At 44.9% G+C, this 24,492-nt stretch overlaps 1 protein-coding gene across 2 annotated transcripts in view; it reads left to right on the forward strand.

The window, feature by feature from the left end:
- The window catches only part of LOC147457256 (uncharacterized), a 52,137-nt gene that overhangs the window by 24,881 nt on the left and 2,764 nt on the right, over nt 1-24,492 (forward strand). For both annotated transcript variants that reach the window (XM_086512195.1, XM_086512196.1), the window contains exon 2: nt 22,657-22,758. In XM_086512195.1, coding sequence (XP_086368321.1) covers nt 22,657-22,758 — 102 coding nt within the window. The remainder of the gene's footprint in view (nt 1-22,656; nt 22,759-24,492) is intronic.

Consider the following 24,492-nt stretch of genomic DNA (forward strand, 5'->3'; position numbering starts at 1 on the left):
AGAAGGCGATTTTTAGCCCCTTATCATAGCCATTTACGCCCCGACACATGCTGCAGATTTTCAGCCTTAAAGACAGCAGATACCAGCGTTTTTCCTAGCGTTTTCCAACAGGGCAGAATTCAGCCATCAGCGTTTTTGGACAGCAGATAGAAGATTACAGATTTCAGCCCTTAGGTCAGTGTCGCCATTCCCGTCGTCGTCACCGACATAGCCTCGAGTTGCATCAGTCCATGCATCATCATTGTATCCATTGTGCAATCAGTCATAGACCACTCTCGCCAACGACAGTGGGGCCTTCGGAGGAGGGTTTTACAACGTCTCTGGTGTCGTATCTCTCTTCATTCTATCTATCAGTCTCATACACTTGCGCGGACAGTATCCACTCACTTTGTTCGTGATCATAGCACTCTCCATTAAGAACGGAAGGCTCTCCCTTCTATAGGAACTAAAAGGAACCTTGAGCAAAATATGGATCACTCATCTTGAGAAAGAACAACATTCATTCCGTTGCACCTTACATTGCTATCAGAGCTTTGGCAGTGTTCTGTATCACTCAAGGAAAGAACCACAAGAATCACAAGAATTTTTTTTTGCTTGTTGCGGTCGCACGAACCCAAGTTCGCTTGGGCATGTCGATTCCTAATCGTGTTTTTGAAGAGTGACAGGAATCCCAGGAAAGAAGGGTTTGTACAGCCTCCCCTTGTGTCTCTTTTCACTCATTGAGAGCGGACCATGCACTTAGCGGCCGGCCAATCAACGTGAGGTGGGAAAAAGTAACCTTGGTGTGAGCGCAAGGCCGCCAAGGGGTGCGCCCACGGAAAGGAGTAGAACTCGGGTGAAGAGAAGATCCTTCTCAAGGCCGCCAAGGGGTGCGCCCACGGAAAGGAGTAGAACTCGGGTGAAGAGAAGATCCTTCTCAAACACGGTTTGCAAGTGAAAGAAAACCTCAAGAACCTCAACAACCTCAAGACCCTCAAGAACCCAAGAACCAAGACCCTCCAGAACCCAAGTTCCTCATGAACTTAAGAACCAAAGATCATAGTGCACGGTCGTCACCCAAAGGGGAATGGATACTTCGCATACATGTGAGCATGAGAGAGGTGAGGAAGAGTTCTCCCCACCAAGAGATTTTTCCGACCCTGCCCCTTCGTGTCACGTGACACATCCAACCCTATGTGTCCGTGGACAAGCTACACCATAGCAGGGTTCCCGTCAGTCCAGTCAGTCTAGATTAGAAGTGATCTGGCACTTTAGTGAGTCTATTCCTAGACAGTGCATGCCTAGTCACTTGGTATAGATGCATATCCTCTGGTTGCACACCGCATAAGCATAAGCATTTACATCACATTCCATCAGAGTGAGTTTGGGGAATTTTCCAGTGCATTTAGCCTATTTTACCTATTTTTGACATTTTTCACTCATTATTTCTAGGTGACTTTTGTTGGAAAGTAGGTAGGGCAAATTGGGTAACTTAATATATAAGCAACCCTAGGCTAGCACTCTTGGGCAGATGAGCAAGGTGCACAACAGGCCCCCTAGGCAGCAGGTACTCCCCCTCTCTCAGCAAGACCCTCTCCAAGCACTCCTTGGCGAGCCCATTCCCATTCAGCCCAGCGTTTTTGGTTGGCGCTACCTTCTCTTGCAGTTGGCGTTTTCAACAAGCAACACATCGCCGGCAATCTCCATCCCTAACGTTTTGCTATTGCCCTCATCTTGCAAGACCTAGCGTTTTGGATCGCCCTCAAAGGACTGCAGTAAGCCATTGTTTTCAGCCAAAAGGAACTGCAGGGATCAGCGTTTCCAGCCCTCTGTCGCATCAGGTATTCAACGTTTTCAGCCTTCAATTGCAGCAACAAAAACACAGCCATAGACCTGCCCATTACTCAGCGTTTTCTCAGCCATAAGAAAGCAGACAAACCAGCGTTTTTCAGCCTCAAAAACAGCAGCCAAATCTGCGTTTTCAGCAGCCCAAAGTAGTCCCAGATTTTCAGCCATAGCCTCTTGTGGACAACAAATAGAAGAGCTGTCACAAGACGGGAGCGTACACGAGCACTTAGAAAATCTGAAAATTATAATTCTTTGAAAACATGAGAGAAGGGAGAAGATCGACACAGTATTTGGGACCAGAAGATGGGCTGGTCCCCTCTCGTTAAGAGTATTCTTTTATTCAGGGAGAATTCTTATACAAACACGAGAACCCGAGGAAACCCCTCCGTTCTGTAATCTTAGACCCGAAGGTCGTGCTTTCCCGTAAAGGGCTTGGGCACAAGGCTGTTCCTTCCCGTAAGGGACTTAGGCGCGAAGCCGTACTTTCCCGTAAGGGACTTAGGCGTGAAGCCGTACTTTCCCATAAGGGCCTTCCCGGAAGACGGGAGATTCCTGCAAAACAAACCACACAAACACGCGACAACAATTCGTATGGCGAATCCACAATAGATACCTGTCGCTCTTGCGTGGGAAAAAGCGACTTCCGTGCTTCGTAGTCTCGTGATCTCTTGCGGTAGAGTCTTCTCTTGCTGACGTTGGTACCCCCTTTGAGTGAGGGCATGTGGTGCTTTTATAGCTCCCTGGCCACGGCACGAATAGTTGCTCGCATAGAGATCGCGGCCTTTTTTTTTTTGGGCTGTTCTACCCGAAATAGGGAGAGAGAATTCGCTGGTTGGTTTTGTTGCTTTATCTTCTAAGTGGCTGTCCACTTATTAAGTGGGCGGCCGGCATATTTTAAAATTGGTCTGAACCTGCCCAAAAACTCAATAAAACCTTATAAGTTAAAACCAATGCATTTAACAACACTTCCCAGGCGTCCCTGGATGCAACCACATGCACGAATGCAATGCAAACATAGATTCCTCGTGGGAAAGCGTTTGCCTTCCTGCGATTGTTCCTGCTTTTTGTAAAAAGCTTCATTGAATCCATCTTTATTCTTGTGCTTGCGTTCTTACACGTATTTTCTTACTTAGTTCGGATTTCCTCCTTAGCCTACGGGATGCCCCCTTACTGATGCACCCGTCACCCATCATGTGACGCATCAGGGGCACTCGTAACCCGGCCCTTTCCACCGAACGTACGGAAACTCCTTCGCGATGTTTACCGTCACCCATCAAATGACACATCAGAGTTGTCCGTTCCTGATGGCAGTTCCTGTAGCTACAATCTTTTAACAGTTCTTAGTGCACATAATAAAATATCCTAAAAAAGAAATTAATCATTAAAAATAAGAAAATAGTCCAATTAGCAACATCCCTCTGGCTTCTAAACAGTTGACCTCAATTGTAGTGCTTGGACATATACCCCCAGTATCTCGGGATAAGCTGCTAATTCCTCTTGCGTCATCCACTGAGCATCTAGATTCGAATAGTTCTTAAACTTGACCAAATACTTCCGTGTTATCCTTCCGGATTTGAGAGACCGCTCCTGATGACTTACTATTTGCTCCGGTTGGAGTATTTCTTCCGTTTCCTCAACCTCAGGAGGTTCCTCAGCACTAGGCTGGCTTGGAGGCGGTCCCACATATGGCCGGAGTAAACTGACATGGAAAGCATTATGGATCTTCCAATTAGGCAGTAGCGCTAATCGGAACGTGACATCATTTACTCGCTTAGTGATCTTAAACGGCCCATAATAACGGGTAGAAAGTTTTACCACCTTCCCCTTATGAGACGCTTGTTTCTTAAGTCTTGCATTCTCAAACTTTAGTAAGACTAACTGTCCGACTGTTAAGTCTAGATTCCTTCTGTGCTTGTCTGCAGCTTTCTTATGCTTTTCCTGAGAGCATAGAATAGCTCTCCTAACTTGCCCGTAGGCGGTGTCCAAATCCCGGACAAATTCATCTGCTGCAAAGATCTTATCCTTTGTTAAAAGGATGGGTGGAAGCAAAGGCTTACCATAAAGAATCTCAAAAGGTGCTTTCCCTGTCGATGAGTGTATGGTATTGTTATACGTATACTCGACAAGAGGCAAATATTTCTCCCAGTCAGATTGCCGGTCTGACACATAAGCTTTTAACATATCCAATACTGTGGAATTGGCTATCTCACTTTGCCCGTCCGTTTGAGGATGGTAGGCAGATGAAAAATTCAGCTTCGTACCAAGATTATCCATCAAGGCACGCCAAAAATTTCTTGTCATGCGAGGATCTCGATCACTCACAATAGACTTAGGCATTCCATGATGCTTAAAGATCTGTGCTAGAAAGACCCTAGCCATATGATCTGCTTTGATCATTTTCTTGACTGGTATAAAGTGTGCTTGCTTGCTAAACTGGTCCACAATGGTCCAGATCGCGTCATTTCCAGTCTGAGTTCTAGGGAGGTCCATGATGAAGTCCATGGCAATACTTTCCCAAGGTTCATTAGGCACATGCAATGGTTGTAGTAACCCAGGCGTCTTATGCCGATCATACTTCACTTTTTGGCAAACCAAACATTCCCTGACATACTTATCAATGTCTGCTTTAAGGCTAGGCCAACATAAATATCTTTCCATTGCAAAGGTCGTAGGGAGAATACCCCGATGACCCGCATAAGGCGAAGCGTGTGCTTCATCCATGATCTTCTTTCTTAATGGTTCCGCCACACATATGGCCTGATGGTGGTAGAGATAACCGTCCCGAATGGAATAGGGAAACTCATTCTCTCCACTATGTAGCTTTTCCCAAATGGTGGAGAAGTCTGGATCATTCGGATACAAATCCGGTAGTGCTTCTAATTCTTGGTGATACACCGAAGTGATAGCATTCACCCTTGGCCGCCTAGACAAAGTGTCTGCGACCACATTCTTACTCCCAGTCGTGTGAAGGATCTGGAAGTGAAACATAGACAAAAAGTTTGCCCATCTCATCTGCTTCTCAGATAGTTTCCTTTGCATAAGAAAATACCGCAAACTCTGGTGATCAGTCTTGATCACAAAATCCGCTCCTAGAAGATAGTGCTTCTAGTTGGATAAGGCGTGAATCACAGCCGTGAGTTCCTTTTCATAGATTGATGCATGCAACTCTGCATCCTTAAGCCGTCTGCTTTCGTAAGCCACTGCATGGCCTTCTTGGTTTAACACTGCTCCGATGCAATCACCTGAAGCATTGCAGTGAACCTCAAATGGTTTTCTTAAGTCAGGCACTATCAAAATAGGTCCATGGCTTAGCAAGTACTTGAGCCGATCAAAAGCTCCTTGTTGTCTCGATCCCCATCTGAAAGGAATCTTCTTCTTTGTCAAATCATGAAGTGGTCCTGCCACATGAGCAAATCCTCGGACAAACCTTCGATAATACGAACATAATCCCAGGAAGCTACGTACATCATGTACCGTAGTGGGAATAGGCCAATCTTCTACCACTCGGATCTTGGCAGGATCCATACTCACTTGATTGTGAGAGACTATATGGCCGAGATAGTGTATCTCTGAGAGAAAGAACTCTCTCTTCTTTGCATTCACATGCAACTCATGCTTTCGCAATTCTTGAAACACTAAGTCTAAGTGCTTCTGATGTTCCTCTTCTGACTTAGAGAAGATGAGTATGTCGTCAAAGAATACTCCCGTAAAAGCTCGATACGGGCTGAAAATGTGGTCCATCATGCGATTGAATGTCGCAGGAGCATTGGTCAAGCCGAAAGGCATTACCAAAAATTCATATAGTCCAAAGGTTGTGCGGAAAGCAGTCTTATGGACATCCTCAGGGGCGATCCGTATCTGATGATACCTACTCTTTAAGTCTATGCGACTAAAGACACTTGCACCCTGCAACTTATCAAGTATATCATCAATCTGAGGGATCGGAAAGCGATTCTTGATTGTGATCTTGTTTAAAGACCTATAGTCTATGCACATTCGAAACGTGCCATCTTTCTTCTGCACCAGTTGAACTGGAGAGCAGTAGGGTGAAGCACTTGGCCGTACTAACCCTTTCTCTAGAAGCTCGTTGACTTGCTTCAAAATTTCCTCTTGCTGAGAAAGACTCACCCGATAAGGGGGTTGATTGGGAGGCGAGCTACCCTGTATGAGATCTATGCGGTGATCTTCTGGGCATACCGGAGGGTGTTTATCAGGAGTGTTTCCTTGAACATCTGGAATTGAGTTCGAGCTTGGTGGTGCGGGTTCCTTCCTTGCTTTCTCTTGCCTCGTAGAGGCTTGTTCTTGCCGTTGCTGCTTTAGCGGGCAGTCCGGTTTCATATGTCCTTTCTCGCCACAGTAGAAGCATCTTCCTTCCTCTCTGAAAGTTTGAAGTTGAGTAGGAGAAAGATACTTAGTTCGCTTGCAAGTGCCCTCTGGCTTCTTAGAGTGATCATCGTCCCTTGATGGAGGACGTTTTCTTCCTTGGCCCCCCTTGGTCATCGTAGACCCCTCTTTGTCTTGCACGGTAAGTGCTATGCTCCATCTTTCTGGGCGTCCCAGTTGAGTGTAAATCCTCAGCAATGATTGCTGACTCCATCATCCTTTGAAGAGTATCATGCGGATACACCTTCATACTCTTTCGAAGCTGTGGTTGGAGACCCGCTTCGAACTTTCTTTTCTTTTCCTCGTCGGCAATCTTCATGAAGGGAGTGACCTTCAGAAGAACCGACCAATACTTGTCCACATAGGTCGTTACTTTTTCATGTTCCTTCTGGGCAAGCCAGTCCCATTCCTTTCGTATGTCCTGCTCGAAGTCAGGTGGAAGAAATTGTTCATAAAATTCAGATTTGAAGCTCTCCCAAGTTCTGGCCTGAGAACCTTCCAGAATCTTGGCTAGCCACCAATTACTTGCCGTTTCCTTGAGGTGCATCCCCACATGGCGTAATTTGGATCTTTCTGTGAAGTGCCCATTGGTAAAGGCGACTTCAAACTGTTTGATGAAGGACAGTGCTTTGGAGATGTCTCTCCGTCCATTGTAGGTTTCGAACTTGATGTCCTTGTCGCCCGATTTGAAGACTCTCATGCGATGTTGAGACTTGCGACCATGCTTCTTGAATCGAGGCTTATCTTTAGGTTGATGAAGAGTAGTAGTAGTAGCGGCTTCCTCCTTCTGACGAGATGATCGAGAAGTAGAAGTATAATCAGGAGAGTATGATGGAGATGAGATAGAGATGTCCTTGCTCTCGTCTAGCAAAGAGAGCGCTTTTTCCTGGCCTTTCCTTGGAGTAGGCCGTTCATGAAGATCCTTTGTGCACCTCAGCACGTTCTTCTCTTGCCTCTTGTGGTCTCAAGCCAACAGTGTTGTCTGGATGCTTGACTGCATCAGTTCCATTTGTTTTCTTCATTCTGCCCAAAAGCTTTTGGACGTCAGGCAACAGTAAAATTTGTTGCAACTCCGCAAGCTGAGCTTGCACTTGTTGAAGCTCCTCTTCAACGCTTCTCACTTGTTCTTCCCGTTCTTCTCGGAATCGTCCTTCTTTGCAAAGAAAGAGAGGAGTCCAAGCTCTGATACCACTGTCACAAAACGGGAGCGTACACGAGCACTTAGAAAATCTGAAAATTATAATTCTTTGAAAACATGAGAGAAGGGAGAAGATCGACACAGTATTGGGGACCAGAAGATGGGCTGGTCCCCCCCGGTTAAGAGTATTCTTTTATTCAGGGAGAATTCTTATACAAGCACGAGAATCCGAGGAAACCCCTCCGTTCTGTAATCTTAGACCCGAAGGTCGTGCTTTCCCGTAAAGGGCTTGGGCACAAGGCCGTTCCTTCCCGTAAGGGACTTAGACGCGAAGCCGTACTTTCCCGTAAGGGACTTAGGCGTGAAGCCGTACTTCCCGTTAAGGGCCTTCCCGTAAGACGAGAGATTCTTGCAAAACAAACCACACAAACACGCGACAACAATTCGTATGGCGAATCCACAATAGATACCTGTCGCTCTTGCGCAGGAAAAAGCGACTTCCGTGCTTCGTAGTCTCGCGATCTCTTGCGGCAGAGTCTTCTCTTGCTGACGTTGGTACCCCCTTTGAGTGAGGGCATGTGGTGCTTTTATAGCTCCCTGGCCACGGCGCGAATAGCTGCTCGCGTAGAGATGGCGGCCGTTTTTTTTTTTTTTTTTTGCATTGTTCTACCCGAAATAGGGAGAGAGAATTCGCTGGCTGGTTTTGTTGCTTTATCTGCTAAGTGGCTGCCCACTTATTAAGTGGGCGGCCGGCATATTTTAAAATTGGTCTGAACTTGCCCAAAAACTCAATAAAACCTTATAAGTTAAAACCAATGCATTTAACAACACTTCCCAGGCGTCCTTGGATACAACCACATGCACGAATGCAATGCAAACATAGATTCCTTGCGGGAAAGCGTCTGCCTTCCCGCGATTGTTCCTGTTTTTCGTAAAAAGCTTCATTGAACCCATCTTTATTCTTGTGCTTGCGTTCTTACGCGTATTTTCTTACTCAGTTCGGATTTCCTCCTTAGCCTACGGGATGCCCCCTTATTGATGCACCCGTCACCCATCATGTGACGCATCAGGGGCACTCGTAACCCGGCCCTTTCCACCGAACGTACGGAAACTCCTTCGCGATGTTTATCGTCACCCATCAAATGACACATCAGAGTTGTCCGTTCCTGATGGCAGTTCCTGTAGCTACAATCTTTTAACAGTTCTTAGTGCACATAATAAAATATCCTAAAAAAGAAATTAATCATTAAAAATAAGAAAATAGTCCAATTAGCAACAAGAGCACAGATTTCAGTCCTAAAGTCGTTGTCATCATCCCCATCGTCGTCATCGACATAGTCCCAGGTTGCATCAGTCCATTGCATCGTCATTGTACCACTTTGTGCAATCAATAAGTAGACCACTCTCGCCGACGAGAGTGGGGCCTTCGGAGTAGGGTTTTACAAAGTCTCTGGTGTCGTATCTCTCTTCTGTCTATCTCTTAGTCTTATACACTTGTACGCACAATATCCACCCACTTTGTTCGTGATCACAACACTCTCCATAAAGAACGGAAGGCTCTCCCTACCATAAGAACTAAAAGGAACCTTGAGCAAAATATGGATCACTAAGAACAACATTCATTCTGCTGCACCTAACATTGGTATCGGAGCTTTGGCAGTGTTCTGTATTACTCAAGAAAAGAACCACAAGAACTACAAGAATTTTTTTGCTTGTTGAGGTCGCACGAACCCAAGTTCGCTTGGGCGTGTCGATTCCTAATCGTGTGTTGTTGAAGAGTGACAGGAATCCCAAGAAAGAAGAGCTTGTCCAGCCTCCCTTGTGTCTCTTTTCACTCATTGAGAGAGGACCGTGCACTTAGCGACCGGTCAATCAACGTGAGGTGGGAAAAAGCAACCTTGGTGTGAGCGCAAGGCCGCCAAGGGGTGCGCCCGTAGAAAGGAGTAGAACTCGGGTGAAGAGAAGAAAACCTCAAGAACCTCAAGATCCTCAAGAACCCAAGAACCTCAAGACCCTCAAGAAGAACCCAAGTTCCTCGTGGACTTAAGGACCAAAGATCATAGTGCATGGTCGTCACCGGAAGCGGAATGGATACTTCGCATACAGGTAATGAGCATGAGAGAGGCGACGAAGAATTTTCCCCACCAGGAGACTTTTTCGACCCTCCCCCTGCGCCATCTACGCCACCAAGTGTACCAAACCCTATGGAGGCAATGGTCAAGCAGATGATGGCCATGATGGATAAACAAGAAGCAAATCGCCTTGCTAAGGACTGTGAGCAAGAAGCAAATCGCCTTGCTTTAGAACGCGAGCGCGACTAACGCAAAGAACGAAAACAACAAAGAAAGGCGGAAGAGGTAGCACGAAACACGGTCTTTGAGGCCGAGCGTGCAGCTCAAAGAGTGGCTTTGGAGATTGAGCGTGAGGCTCAACGAGAACTACGCACTCAAGAATTGCTTCGACAAGTACTTGCCTCGAAATCCGAACCACCCAAGGATCGTGGGAGTTCATCAAGTGGTGCAAACCACGATGCGGATTCCAACAACCCAGTCACAGAGAAGTTGACTATCAGTAAGTATGATGGTAAGATGGATGCTATGGTTATTCATTCTTGGTTGCATCAATTTAATGCTTATTTTGCGACAACTAAGAAGACATGAAATAGCAAAGTTTTGACGGCAACTATGTAGCTTGCTGGTGATGCCATCAATTGGTACCACGCATGGCAAGAGGCACAGCTAGCCGCGCATCTAGAGGAAGCCGACAGATTCATGTCCCTTTCCTTCAATTGGGTTGATTTCCAAGACAAGCTCAAGGCGTGGTTTATGCCACCTCAGTACCTCGCACGATTGGCGCGCTCTCAAGCAAAATGGTATGCCGGTAATGTCTTTTTCTAATCGTGTTTTGCAGCTAGGTACCCAATTACGCAAGTCGGATGATGAATGCAAAGAGGCATTCCTTTTTGGATTGGACGAGTATATCAAGTACGATGTCGAGGTACTCCATCCAATCGATCTCAACAAGGCGGTAGCGATCGCTCTCACATAGGAAATGAAACACAACAAGGGAAAGCCTAAGGAGAACAAGACTTCCACAAGTACCTCGCAGACTTCTCAAAACCCTCAGAACGGTAAGAATGGTAACTCTTCTAACCAATCTTCCAACAGTCTCTCATAAAAGAATTCTTCCAATGAATTTAAGGGTAAGGCTAACACAATTGCTAAACCTAAGCTTACTCCAGATGAAAAGGTAGCACAAGGAATTGTAGGAGAATACATCACATCGGAAGAGCAAAGCACTTATTCTAAGGAAGGTCGTTGTTTTCATTGTCACATTAAGGGTCACATAAAAAGAACATGTCCTAAGCTTGAATCGAATGAATCTAAAGAATCCACAGAACCTACTTCCTCTGTCAATGCAATTAATGATAACACGAGTGTGTCCCAAGTTTCTCATGACCCCCCCATTGATGATTCTCTAATTAAATGTTAAGGTTGTACGTTGGGGCAACATTTTGTCATATTGTTTGACCCAGGTAGTATGCATGATGTGATCAGTCCCTCTCTTGTTGAGAGAGCCCGCCTCGAAGTTAGTCCGAGATCTCCTATCGAGGTCTTTGGCTTTGTTCCCGGTATGGACGCTCTCATCACGGAGGAGTGCCTTGATGTGTTGTTTGCCATTCAAAAGCTGCCTTCACTAGAAGATTTGTTGTCTCTCCTCTCTCAGGATGTGATATGATTTTGGGCATTCGATGGTTTCGTGATGCTAACCCTCTCATTGATTGGGAGGCTAACACTTTCACTCTCAATGCCAAAAGTGATTTTCCCATCGTCATACATGGAGAGGACATTGTTCATTCTCCATCTCTCATTGCTAATATGCAGGACAAGATTGAAAGGTTTCAGGAGAAGGAGACTCTCTCAGTCTCTTTTTCTCCAAAGCATGACACACAGGATTTGCATGATTGTGAGAAGCATGATGATTTGGATGACAATGATCAGCATGATGATTTGGTTGATAAAGATAAACACGATGATTTGCATGAAGAAGATGTGATTGTTCACATGGATGATGTGTTAGTGGATGCTTTTTCTAGCGAAGCTAACCTCGTTGTAGATTCGATCAATCACGAAGAACCAATCTCGGCTTTCGAGTCGAGGTCCAAAGAACCCCCACAGGACGATTCGATCACTCAAGAAGAAGCGATCTTGGCTCTCGAGCTTAGGTCCAAAGAAGCCTCACAGGAAGTATTATGTGTTCGCATCATTGATACGCACGCATTGTTCGAATGTTTCATTCGTGATCGTTTCCTGTATTTTAGTCAGCATCGTTATGTGATAACTTTTCCTAGGCATGACATATTGTATGTCGAGCACGTTTCTCTCATGGATGAGCATGAATGTATGCGGATGATTCATGAAAGGATGAAATGGTTGCATGCACGGAAGTCACATTCCATGTCTCTTCCTTGGCATGATACATTTGTAGAAAGAGCACATAAAAGTATGAGCACCAAGCATGGGCATTTCCGTAGTGTTTTGCCACAGTTGCGTGATTTTGATCAGCACGACAAGATTAGATCTCATTGTTTGCGTGTGTGTGGTGAACGGTTTAGCACTCCGTCTATTTGTTCACCTACATGGCATGCACAGGCTTTCAGGAAGCCAAGATTTTTTCCACGCACTTTACATGGAATGGGTATGTTCATGTTTTTGTGTTGGAAATGGTTTCAGGAATTTTCAGCCATGGAGATTCTTGAAGACGAAAGAAGCAGGTCTCTAGACGAAGTTGAAGCAAGGAAGGAGCCACAGAAGCCTTTGTGTCGCTTTCGGCGCGGCATAGTTACCCGAAACGGGAATGGGAGCAGAAGGGCCTGGAACGGGACGGGAACGGGGAGGAGGATGGGGGGCGGGACAGGAACGGGGCCAGAACGGTCCACCTAGAGTAAGGCTTGAATTACCTCCATTCAGCTTAGTCCCAAATAAACTCCTAAACAACCCCAAAACTGCCCCCAAATCTGCCCCCTAACATGCCGTCAAACTGCACCAAATATGTTCCCCGAACAACCCCAAAATGCCCCCAAAAGCCCACTTTTTCCCCCCCAAATGCCTACTTTTACCCGTTCCGCCTCGTGTTTCGTCATGTCTCGCCTTGTTCCTCCCATTCCGGAACACCGTTCCATTTACACACCGTTCCGGAACGGCGTACCGTTCCCATCTCCGTTTTGGGAACGGGACGCGTCCGGAACGCCGATTCGGAACGTTTGGGTTGTGTTCCCCCCATTCCCTGTTACTCTGCGGCACGGCCCAAAGAAGCAAGCATTGCAGACCTTTATGAAGTTCAAGTACCACACAACCCACACATCGGAGTGGGCCGGCGAAGAGTCCCTTCCAGGATTCCGGATGCTATTGGCAATCTCCATCGACGCCATACAGTTCAGTACCAGTACCTCACTTTGAAAAGGAGGGGATGTCACGTGACACATCCAACCCTATGTTGGACAAGCTACACCATAGCAGGGTTCCCGTCAGTCCAGTCAGTCTAGATTAGAAGTGATCTGGCACTTGTGTGAGTCTATTCGTAGACCGTGCATGCCCAGTCACTTGGTATAGATGCATATTCTCTGGTTGCACACCGCATAAGCATAAGCATTTACATCAGATTCCATCAGAGTCAGTTTGGGGAATTTTCCAGTGCATTTAGCCTATTTTACCTATTTTTGACATTTTTCACTGATTATTTTTAAGTGACTTTTGTTGGAAAGTAGGTAGGGCAAATTGGGTAACTTAATATATAAGCAACCCTAGGCTAGCACTCTTGGGCAGATGAGCAAGGAGCACAACAGGCCCCCAGGTAGCAGGTACTCCCCCTCTCTCAGCAAGACCCTCTCCAAACACTCCTTGGCGAGCCCATTCCCATTCAGCCCAGCGTTTGTAGTTGGCGTTTTCAACAAGCAACAGATCGCCGGCAATCTCCATCCCTACCGTTTTGCTATCGCCCTCATCCCGCAAGACCTAGCGTTTTGGATCGCCCTCAAAGGACTGCAGTAAGCCATTGTTTTCAGCCAAAAGGAACTGCAGGGATCAGCGTTTCCAGCCCTCTGTCGCATCAGGTATTCAGCGTTTTCAGCCTTCAATTGCAGCAACAAAAACGCAGCCATAGACCTGCCCATTACTCAGCGTTTTTTCAGCCATAAGATAGCAGACAAACCAGCGTTTTTCAGCCTCAAAAACAGCAGCCAAATCTGCGTTTTCATCACCCCAAAGTAGTCCCAGATTTTCAGCCATAGCCTCTTGTGGATAGCAGATAGAAGAGCACAGATTTCAGCCCTAAAGTCGTTGTCATCATCCCCATCGTCGTCATCGACATAGTCCTAGGTTGCATTAGTCCATTGCATCGTCATTGTACCACTTTGTGCAATCAATAAGTAGACCACTCTCGCCGACGAGAGTGGGGCCTTCGGAGGAGGGTTTTACAAAGTCTCTGGTGTCGTATCTCTCTTCTCTCTATCTCTTAGTCTTATACACTTGCACGCACAATATCCACCCACTTTGTTAGTGATCACAGCACTCTCCATAAAGAACGGAAGGCTCTCCCTTCCATAAGAACTAAAAGGAACCTTGAGCAAAATATGGATCACTAAGAACAACATTCATTCCGCTGCACCTAACATTGGTATCGGAGCTTTGGCAGTGTTCTGTATTACTCAAGAAAAGAACCACAAGAACTACAAGAATTTTTTTGCTTGTTGAGGTCGCGAAGGGCTTGTCCAACCTCCCTTGTGTCTCTTTTCACTCATTGAGAGCGGACCGTGCACTTAGCGACCGGTCAATCGACGTGAGGTGGGAAAAAGCAACCTTGGTGTGAGCGCAAGGCCGCCAAGGGGTGCGCCGCAGAAAGGAGTAGAACTCGGGTGAAGAGAAGATCCTTCTCAAACACGGTTTGCAAGCGAAAGAAAACCTCAAGAACCTCAAGATCCTCAAGAACCCAAGAACCTCAAGACCCTCAAGAAGAACCAAAGTTCCTCGTGGACTTAAGGACCAAAGATCATAGTGCATGGTCGTCACCGGAAGCGGAATGGATACTTCGCATACAGGTGATGAGCATGAGAGAGGCGACGAAGAATTTTCCCCACCAGGAGACTTTTTCGACCCTCCCTCTTCTCCATCTACGCCACCAAGTGTACCAAACCCTATGGAAGCAATGGTCAAGCAAATGATGGCCATGATGGATAAACAAGAAGCAAATCGCCTTGCTACGTACTGTGAGCAAGAAGCAAATCGCCTTGCTTTAGAACGCGAGCGCGACGAACGCAAAGAACGAAAACAACAAAGAAAGGCGGAAGAGGCAGCACGAAACGCGGTCTTTGAGGCCGAGCATGCAGCTCAAAGAGTGGCCTTGGAGATCGAGCGTGAGGCTCAAAGAGATCAAGCAAAATGGTATGCCAGTTACGTCTTTTTCTAATCGTGTTTTGCAACTAGGTACCCAATTACGCAAGTCGGATGATGAACGCAAAGAGGCATTCCTTTATGGATTGGACGAGTATATCAAGTACGATGTCAAGGTGCTCGATTCAATCGATCTCAACAAGGCGGTAGCGATTGCTCTCGCACAGGAGATGAAGCAGAACAAGGGAAAGCTTAAGGAGAATAAGACGTCCACAAATACCTCGCAGACTTCTCAAAACCCTCAAAACGGTAAGAATGGTAACTCTCCTAATGAATCTTCCAACAGTCTCTCAGAAAAGAACTCTTCCAATGAATCTAAGGGTAAGGCTAACACAATTGCTAAACCTAAGCTTACTCCAGATAAAAAGGTAGCACAAGGAATTGTAGGAGGATACATCACGTCGGAAGAGCAAAGCACTTATTCTAAGGAAGGTCGTTGTTTTCATTGTCACATAAAAAGAACATGTCCTAAGCTTGAATCGAATGAATCTAAAGAATCCACAGAACCCACTTCCTCTGTCCATGCAATTAATGATAACACGAGTGTGCCCCAAGTTTCTCATGACCCTCCCATTGATGATTCTCTTATTAAATGTTATGGTCATATGATAGGGCAGCGTTTTGTCATATTGTTTGACCCAGGTAGTATGCATGATGTGATCAGTCTCTCTCTTGTTGAGAGAGCCCGCCTAGAAGTTAGTCAGAGATCTCCTATCGAGGTCTTTGGCTTTGTTCCCGGTATGGACGCTCTCATCACGGAGGAGTGCCTTGATGTGTTGTTTGCCATTCAAAAGCTGCCTTCACTAGAAGATTTGTTGTCTCTCCTCTCTCAGGATGTGATATGATTTTGGGCATTCGATGGTTTCGTGATGCTAACCCTCTCATTGATTGGGAGGCTAACACTTTCACTCTCAATGCCAAAAGTGATTTTCCCATCGTCATTCATGGAGAGGACATTGTTCATTCTCCATCTCTCATTGCTAATATGCAGGACAAGATTGATCGGATTCATGCGAAGGAGACTCTCTCAGTCTCTTTTTCTCCAAAGCATGATACACAGGATTTGCATGATTGTGAGCAACATGATGATTTGATTGACAATGATCAGCATGATGATTTGGATGGTAAAGACAATCATGATGATTTGCACGATCAAGATGTGATTTCTCACGAGCATGATGATTTGCATGATCAAGATGTGATTTCCCACAAGCATGATGAGTTGCATGAAGAAGATGTGATTGTTCACAAGGATGATGTGTTAGTTGATGCTTTTTCTAGTGAAGCTAACCTCATTGCAGAGACGATCAATCACGAAGACTCGATCTTGGCTCTTGAGTCGAGGTTCAAAGAATTCCCACAGGACGATTTGATCCTTAAGGAAGGATCGATCTTGGCTCTCGAGCCTAGGTCCAAAGAACCCTCACAGGAAGTATTATGTGCTCGCATGATGAGTACGCATGCATTGTTCGAGTGTTTCATTCGTGACCGTTTCCTGTATTTTAGTCGGCGTCTTTATGTGATCCCTTTTCCTAGGCATCACATATTGTACGTTGAGCACGTTCCACTCATGGATGAGCACGAATGTATGTGGATTTCTCATGAAAAGCTTAAAAGTATGCACTCAAGGAAGGCACATTTCATGTCTTCCTTGGCATGACACATTCGTAGAGAGAGCACAGGACAATATGAGCACCAAGCATGGGCATTTCCGTTGTGAAGTGCCACAGTTGATTGCTCTAGATCATAAGAGAAAGATTCGATCTCATTGTTTGCGTGTATGTGGTGAACGGTTTGGCATTCCGTCTATTGGTTCATTTACATTGCATACACAGTCTTTAGAAGAAGACAAGATTTTTTCCACTCACTTTACATGGAATGGGTATGTTCATGGTTTTGTGTTGGAAATGGCTCAGGAATTTTCAGCCATGGAGATTCTTGAAGAAGAAAGAAGCACGACTCTAGATGAAGTTGAAGCATCGAAGGAGCCACAGAAGACTTTGTGTTGCTTTCGGCGCGGCCCAAAGAAGCAAGCGTTGCAGACCTTTATGAAGTTCAAGTACTGCACGATCCACACATCAGAGTGGGTCGGCGAAGAGTTCCTTCCAGGGTTCCGGATCCTATTGGCGATCTCCCTCGACGCCATACAGTTTGGTATCAGTACCTCACTTTGAAAAGAAGGGATGTCACGTGACACATCCAACCCTAAGCGTCCGTGGACAAGCTACAACATGATTAGGGTTCAGTCAGTCCAGTCAATCTAGATTAGAAGTGATCTGGCACTTTTGTGAGTCTATTCGTAGACCGTGCATGCCCAGTCACAGTGTAGATGCATATCCTCTGGTTGCACACAGCATGATCATCAGTATTCCCATCAGAATCCATCAGATTCTATCGGGGGAATTTTCCAGTGCATTTAGCCTATTTTTCCTTTTTTTGACATTTTTCACTTATTAATTTAAGTGACTTTCCAACAAAAGTAGGTAGGGAAAATTGGGTAAGAAAATATATAAGCAAACCAAAGTTAGCACTAAATGGCAGATGAGCAAGGAGAACAGCAGGCCATTGGCGACAGGTTCCCCCCTCTCTCAGCAAGACTCCCCAAGAACCTCTTGGCGTTTTCCCTCACCCAAGAGCTAGCGTTTTGCATCATCGTCGGCAACCCCCTTTTGCCTTGGCGTTTTCAGCAAATGCTTGATTGCAGCTCCAGTCCCTAGCGTTTCTGCAACAAGGCCATTATCGCCAGCAGAGTTCTTTACCTAGCGTTTTGGAAAACCAGCAGATTTACAAGCCTAGCGTTTTTGCAAGTGCTACCGCAGCAAAGTTCTTTGCCTAGCGTTTTTGGTCCATGTCAGCGTAGGTTGAGTTTTAGCTTTTGTGCCATTTGTTTGCAGAAGGTGATTTTCAGCCCCTTATCATAGCCATTTCAGCCCCGACACATGCTGCAGATTTTCAGCCTTAAAGACAGCAGATACCAGGGTTTTTCCTAGCGTTTTCCAGCAGGGCAGAATTCAGCCACCTTCAGCGTTTTTGGACAGCAGATAGAAGATTGCAGAATTCAGCCCTTAGGTCAGTGTCGCCATTCCTGTCGTCGTCACGACATAGTCTCGAGTTGCATCAGTCCATGCATCATCATTGTATCCATTGTGCAATCAATCATAGACCACTCTCGCCAACGAGAGTGGGGCCTTCGGAGGAGGGTTTTACAATGTCTCTGGTGTCGTATCTCTCTTCTCTCTATCTCTCAGTCTCATACACTTGCACGCACAGTATCCACTCACTTTGTTCGTGATCATAGCACTCCATTAAGAACGGAAGGCTCTCCCTTCCATAAGAACTAAAAGGAACCTTGAGCAAAATATGGATCACACATCTTGAGATTCATTCCGCTGCACCTTACACTTTGTTGTGTCGGTTGCTCTGTTCTTGTCTTGCTTTGGCTTCCCTTCTTTCTGCTTCTCTTTCTGCTCTTCTCTCTGCGTGTCTGCGTTCCATTTCTGCCATTCTTTCAGCATGTCTTGCTTCGCGTCTAACTTTCTTTCCATAAACATTTCTGAATTTTCAGCTGGTTCAGCGGGTATTAAGGCTTCCAATTGAGAAGGGGGAGGTTGAGGGAGTTGTTGCCTCTTAGACCTCTGAATGATCCTCTTGCACAAGGAAAGGATTAATAAATCTTCAACTTTACCACCATCAGACAAGAAAGACTTCGATGTAGGGCCTGGCTTGCAAGGGGGAACTTGTCCAGGGTCGCGGTATTCATGACCGAGTACTTGACTAGGGTCGGATATATGTGCCACTAAGTAAGCCCATCTTGATATGGCTGATTGCTTTTTAAATGAGATCCTTTGGAAGCTTCATGTTGCTGCTTTTGTTGTTGATGATTCCACTAAGAAGTAGGTTGCTGAGAACTATAACATTTCCAAGAATATTCATGTTGAGACTTGTGTGGCTCGCTTGAAGTTACTTTGTGTCTAGTTGTCTCTGAGAAACCATGCTTTGGGTGAGAGAATTTGGGTTTCGAAGTCTTTGGTTTGAGTGGTGCTTCCTGGTCGACTACTGAAGCTTCAAAAGAAGACGGCGGAGAAGCAACATTTGTCCTCCGAAAAGCAATATGGTGACTTCTAGAAGAGGTTTGCGTCTGTATCTGATCCAATCGAGTGTGAATTGATGCGAGGCTCGTGGAAAGTACTACCATCTGCTCTTTGAGAACTGCTATCGGGTCCTTAGGTGGAATAGAGTTCTTGCCATCTTGTGATTCGGCCATACTGATTGCTTCGAAGGAATATCATAGCGAGGCTGGAAAGGTGTATACACTGTAGTGAGGAGAACACTATAGTGAGAAGAACCTGCTAGGAGAACACTGAGGCCATCCAAAACCACCTAGAGGAAGCTATTTGGGGATGCCCCTTTGAATAGGTTGCTGGTAGAGAAGTGTCCATCTGCAACGAGAGTGTGCTGCGCTGCCGTTGTAGGTAAAGGGAATCGCTATGGTAGCGAGGAAGAACCCGCCACAAGAGCAGGCACTAAAGAGGTGTCCCCTGGTGTAACCACTAGCAGAAGGTAGCAAGAAGGGCAGTCGAACTTCTCCTTGTATGCTGTTGGTTTTTTTTTTCCCCATCAATCAACGCATGATTTTGTGGTTGCTCGTAATTCTCACGCTGCTGGGCGTTTTTGTGTGTAAACAATACACACTAGTTGAAAAAATTGGGGCAAGGCAATCAAGTATGGCCGGCCACATTGGGTTTTATTAAATTTGGGGTTTTTTTTAATAATGTTAATTGACTTACAATGCCAGTTTTGTATGCAAAATAAAGGCAACGAAGAGGTACAACATAGAGTTGCCAGTGTGGGATTTTTTCAGCAGATCGCATTAGCGTTTTCAGCAGCCAGCGATGGGAATGTCAGCGCCAGGGTTTTGTGGGGATGGTACCATGAAGGGGCACACCTTTGTGCCACCTTGGAAGAGGAGGGGTGGGATCATTGGGAGTAGTACTTAGTAGCACAAGGGGCAGCCACCGCAAGTGAAGGGGTACATCGCCTAGGAAAAAGGTGTGAGCAAGGTAGAGGTGTTGCCCTTTCACATGAATAGGTGCGGGCACACTCATGAAGGGACACCACGTGATGCACACGAAGGGTCACCAGCAGAGGGTTTCCAGCATTCAGCCCAGCGATTTCAGAATTCAGCCCATCGCTTGTGAAAAGGGTGCAATCCTCTAGGAAGGGGTGCAAACATGGAGAACAAGGGGCATGCTACCTGCTGGTTCAATACCTTATCACGTGAAGGGGCACCAATGAAGGGGTACATCCCAATGAAAGGGCACGCTAAGGGGCACCGGCACAACGATCCCAAAATTCATTGGGTATGCCACACTCATCCATATTGTTGTCTTTTATTTTTATCATTGGAGGAGAATAAATTTAAGTTACCTCATGCTCGTTTGGATGTGTGTACCACCTTTCTTCTACTTCCATACAACGCCGGGAGAGGGGAGAGAGGGTAGCGGTGAGGGTGAGAGGCTCACAACCTTCAGGTCTTGGGAAAAGAAATTGCTCTGATACCACTGTAAGGATTCTAGTTACTAATCCTTAATTAAGTACTTAAACTCATGATTAAGACTTAAGAAACTTGAACTTGACTTAGAGATAAGACCTAGAAGACTCTGTGTTTGATTGATTGAATTCTTGAAAATTGAGTACAATAGGCTTCTTACATAGGAGATGAACAGGTTCATATGAAAAGGTATGACCCTTCGCAAAGAGACACATCCATTCGATGAAGAGCCGCAACCATTGGTTGAAGGGGCATGACTAGTTGTTGAAGGAGTGTGGCTGTTGGTAAAGAGGCATGACTTTAGAGTGAAAGGTTGTGACCATGTGAGAACAGGGGTGCTTTTGGGTTAGTCACACTTTGCATCTACATCTGTAACGAGTCAAGAAGCGTGTATAATGTAATAACAAAGACAAAGAATACGTCACAATCGTGATACACCCTAGAGAGTATTGGTCCCAAAATTTTGGCGCCCCTTTCGGTATTTCTTTATATTACTTGAACTCGGTACAATGCCGGTACTCCACCCTCTACACCTTCCTACTGAAGCATGCCAGAGAATGAGTCCTTGGCTCATATTTAAAGGCCCTTGGCCATAAAAAGTAGTTATATGAAAAGGGTTTACACAAATTTTGTTCTCTTTGTAAAAGTTTGTGTAAACCCTTGTTGACTCTACGTAATTTGTGTAAAAGTTTTTAGAGTCCTACTTAACCACCCCCCCCCCCCCCCCCCCCCCCCCCCCCCCAATCCCCCCGCCCTTTCCATCTTCAATGGTTGACAAGTGAGCAATTTGTGACACTATTCTAGTAAAAAAGTACATAAAGAACTTATTTGTGCTTTCCTGAGGATGTCACAGTTGTCATACATGTCAAGCAAAGCTATGATGCTCCCCTACTCTTTCCTGCACCTACTTCCTTCTTTCTTTTTGCTTGTTTTCCTTTTTTTTTTCATCCAATAGCAAGCAAGCTCTCTTCTAACACAATCAAGGTTTTTCCTCCTTGGCTGTTTCTGCCGACTGATTCAATGCCGTCCACTTCAGCATCAACTTCTGGTGCAGGATGTATATAGTCTTATGGCAGAGTTTCGTCAACTCTTTTGACTGGCGCTACTTATGGGCTGCCTGAGGTTTCGGCCCATTTAGCTTAGTAAGAATTGAATCTAGATCCTCTGGAGGTGACCATTTGCACTGTTGATATAAAGGGCTGCATGCTGTGAGTGCCAGGCAGGATAGCATTGTGTTTCCTTTTATGTGCAACTCGCTCGATTTACCTCATCCTTTGTTTTTTCATCGCTGCACATGCTTTTGTGTTGTTTCCAAATTGTCTGTGTATTCCGGGTGGAAAATTGTGGTGCCAGCATTCTTTAAATCAGTATTAGACAATCAACTTTCAAGATACAAATGCTAGCTAACAAATTTGGTCAGGATTTGAACCAAGACACACACCAAGAAGGGTAAGACGCCATATTGCTAGATCAACGGCGATTCTAAACAGTTGATCTAAAGGTGAGGGGTTGTAGTGTGACAAAGCCCCGCTCACCGGAGTTGATCCCAACTCCCTAGGATATGAGCCAAATGCTCTTCACCAGTTGATCTACATCATCCACATATTATAAAGGTTCCATTTCAAAGAAATTTTTTGAGATTCACATCGCCAAATATCTCTGTGGCTATTTTCATGCACCTATCTTGAGGCGATTGAAAATTGAAATTCCTCCTGAAGTACATCCAAGGAACCCATGCTTTCTTGTTAGCCATGTCTTTTCATGTCCTCTCATTGGCACATGTAATTATCGGTTATGTAGCGTGGGCAGCACCAAGGGTTGTACAGAATGTAATAGAGGAGAGTAATGAAAAGTTAGGAGAATTTTGAAAGTTGAAAGAGTATTTTCACATAATTTTTGAAACAGAATGAACACGGTCATCACCTCTCGATGAGTAGTATGGAAAGAATTGAACTTTCAATTGACTCCAACAGATTGATGCTATAATGTCCATCGTACTAACCTGTTGAGTATCACTTTGTAAGAAAGAGCTATAAAATTAGTGCAATGTAAACCATTTTTTTACACACTTATCCTTCCCCGTACAATTCCATGGTAGTTTTTCTTCCTCCATGTATTGTTAACCATAGTACTTTTGATGAGTCATTAGTAGATAGAAGTATAATGAGGAATAAGTTTATTCAAGAAGGAACCTTCCCTTACAAAGAGTGCTATAAAAAAGAAAGAAAAGTTACAAGCAACACTTGATCAGTTATTCCTTTAGTTTCTAAACATTCTTTTGGCTCTTCATTCAATTTCTAAATGTGCAGGAAATCTCCCAAGCCAAGAAGAAACTAGATGGTGACAAACATCTTCCTAAAGATGACTTTCTACAATTTCTTACAAGTACAAAGCTTCCTATCAATCAAGAGGTAAGTATATAAATTTTCCTTTGCAGGTTTTGCACCCAAATGTTGGTTTCACCTCTTTGGGCTCCTCAATCCGTTGGCTATGGCTCTAGAGCTTCCTTTTTGTGTGATCCTTAAGAGTGCTTCCTCTTGCATGTGAAGCGAGATTATGCCTACTTTGGTGAAAATTTGTGCGTGGAGACGCAAACTTTAGGGTATAGACCCGATCAACCTGATCAAGGCATAATTCTTGAGTGCGTCTCTAAGCGCTTGTGGTCCCCTTTGGATCATGTAACATATGCCTGGCAAGGAAGTCCATTTGAGGGCCATAGAAGCTCTTGGCTTTCCCGAGACATAGGTTTGCACATAATTTCCAGTATTCCACAAGCCTCCAAATGTTATAGGCAATTTTTAAATTGTGCTTTGCTAATTGTTTGCTTTGATCTTGGAACACACCATGTGAAAGGCTTACATCTTTGGCTAGCTTATGTATCACCAAAAGTCGTTGAGCTCTCCACAGAGGCCTTAGAGGACCGAACTCACATATGTGGCAAAATACGGGGATGACTTGTAGCTAGGGGTGATTAAAAGAGCAACAACTCCAAAAAGTGTCCTTTGGACCATAAGAACCTATATTAAGTGGGTTTTTGCTAGGATACATTTTTCATGTCAAATAGAAGGTACGGTTTATAGAATTCAACGAGACCATGATTGCTTAGCAATCCTGGAGGTGTATGATCCTATGTGCACTTTCTACATTTCCACCTTTTAGGCATATCGAAATACATTATTTACATTGCCATTCACATATCGTAGAGAAGCACGTTGGCTTCTAAGAATGCTCACAATCATCCTGCATACTGAATCAGAATCTTTACATGCAATCACCAATTGTAATGCAAAGAATAAATTTTCCATAAACGTTTGCATCTCAGGCTAATTAGATAGAACGAAATAACATTGAACTTGCTTGAATGGTGTGGTGCAGTCAACATAATGCCATACCAAAGACATTCCGAATTCGTATTTACAAATGCTCATTCTACAATGCTACGATTGTTTGAAAGTCCTCATTTAGTGCATTTGCTTATTAGATTCATCTCAATGGAGACTTCATGATAGCAATATATAGAATACATGCTAGAGAAAGGTCCCTGTCTAGGGTGTAGAAAATCAAATGGACCTACACAAAAAACATTAAATTCAATTAGGCTACCACTATGTGCATTAAGGCATGCTTACATTCATGAATGTTAAGCTCATGATAGATAACACTCTATGAAGGTGTTCCACTAGTTTGAGTTCAAGTGTTGGGAAATAGAAGGCGAACTACTCGTGTGCATAAGCCTGTTTTCTATTAATTTTATTAGTTGTAACTCTTAAACGCACCTACATAGACACATTGCATTGTATTTACTGGATAACCAGCCTTACCATGTTCCTACATCATGTATAGATCAGCCTTGTGATAAACATAGATAGTTTATGCCTATGCTCCAGACTCAGGGCGTGGTAGCACGGGAGTTCCTTGAGAGGGGTGTTTTAAATTTCAAAGAGTTACAGAATAAATGAATTACATTTATAGGAGGGATTAAAAACTTGGATTTGCAAAAGAATGTGACAGGTTTATGAAGGAAAAGGGCTTGTTTAATTTATTGGTGAAGTTTGTGAGTAGAAGGGCATTAAAAGTACCTCGTGAACGCACGTGTGGTGGGTTACTTTTCAAAGATGGATCCCCCAGTCTCTAGAGATAACGTC

The sequence above is a fragment of the Adiantum capillus-veneris genome, chromosome 5, assembly GCF_014529385.1.
Source record: "Adiantum capillus-veneris isolate H3 chromosome 5, ASM1452938v2, whole genome shotgun sequence".
NCBI lineage: Eukaryota > Viridiplantae > Streptophyta > Polypodiopsida > Polypodiales > Pteridaceae > Adiantum > Adiantum capillus-veneris.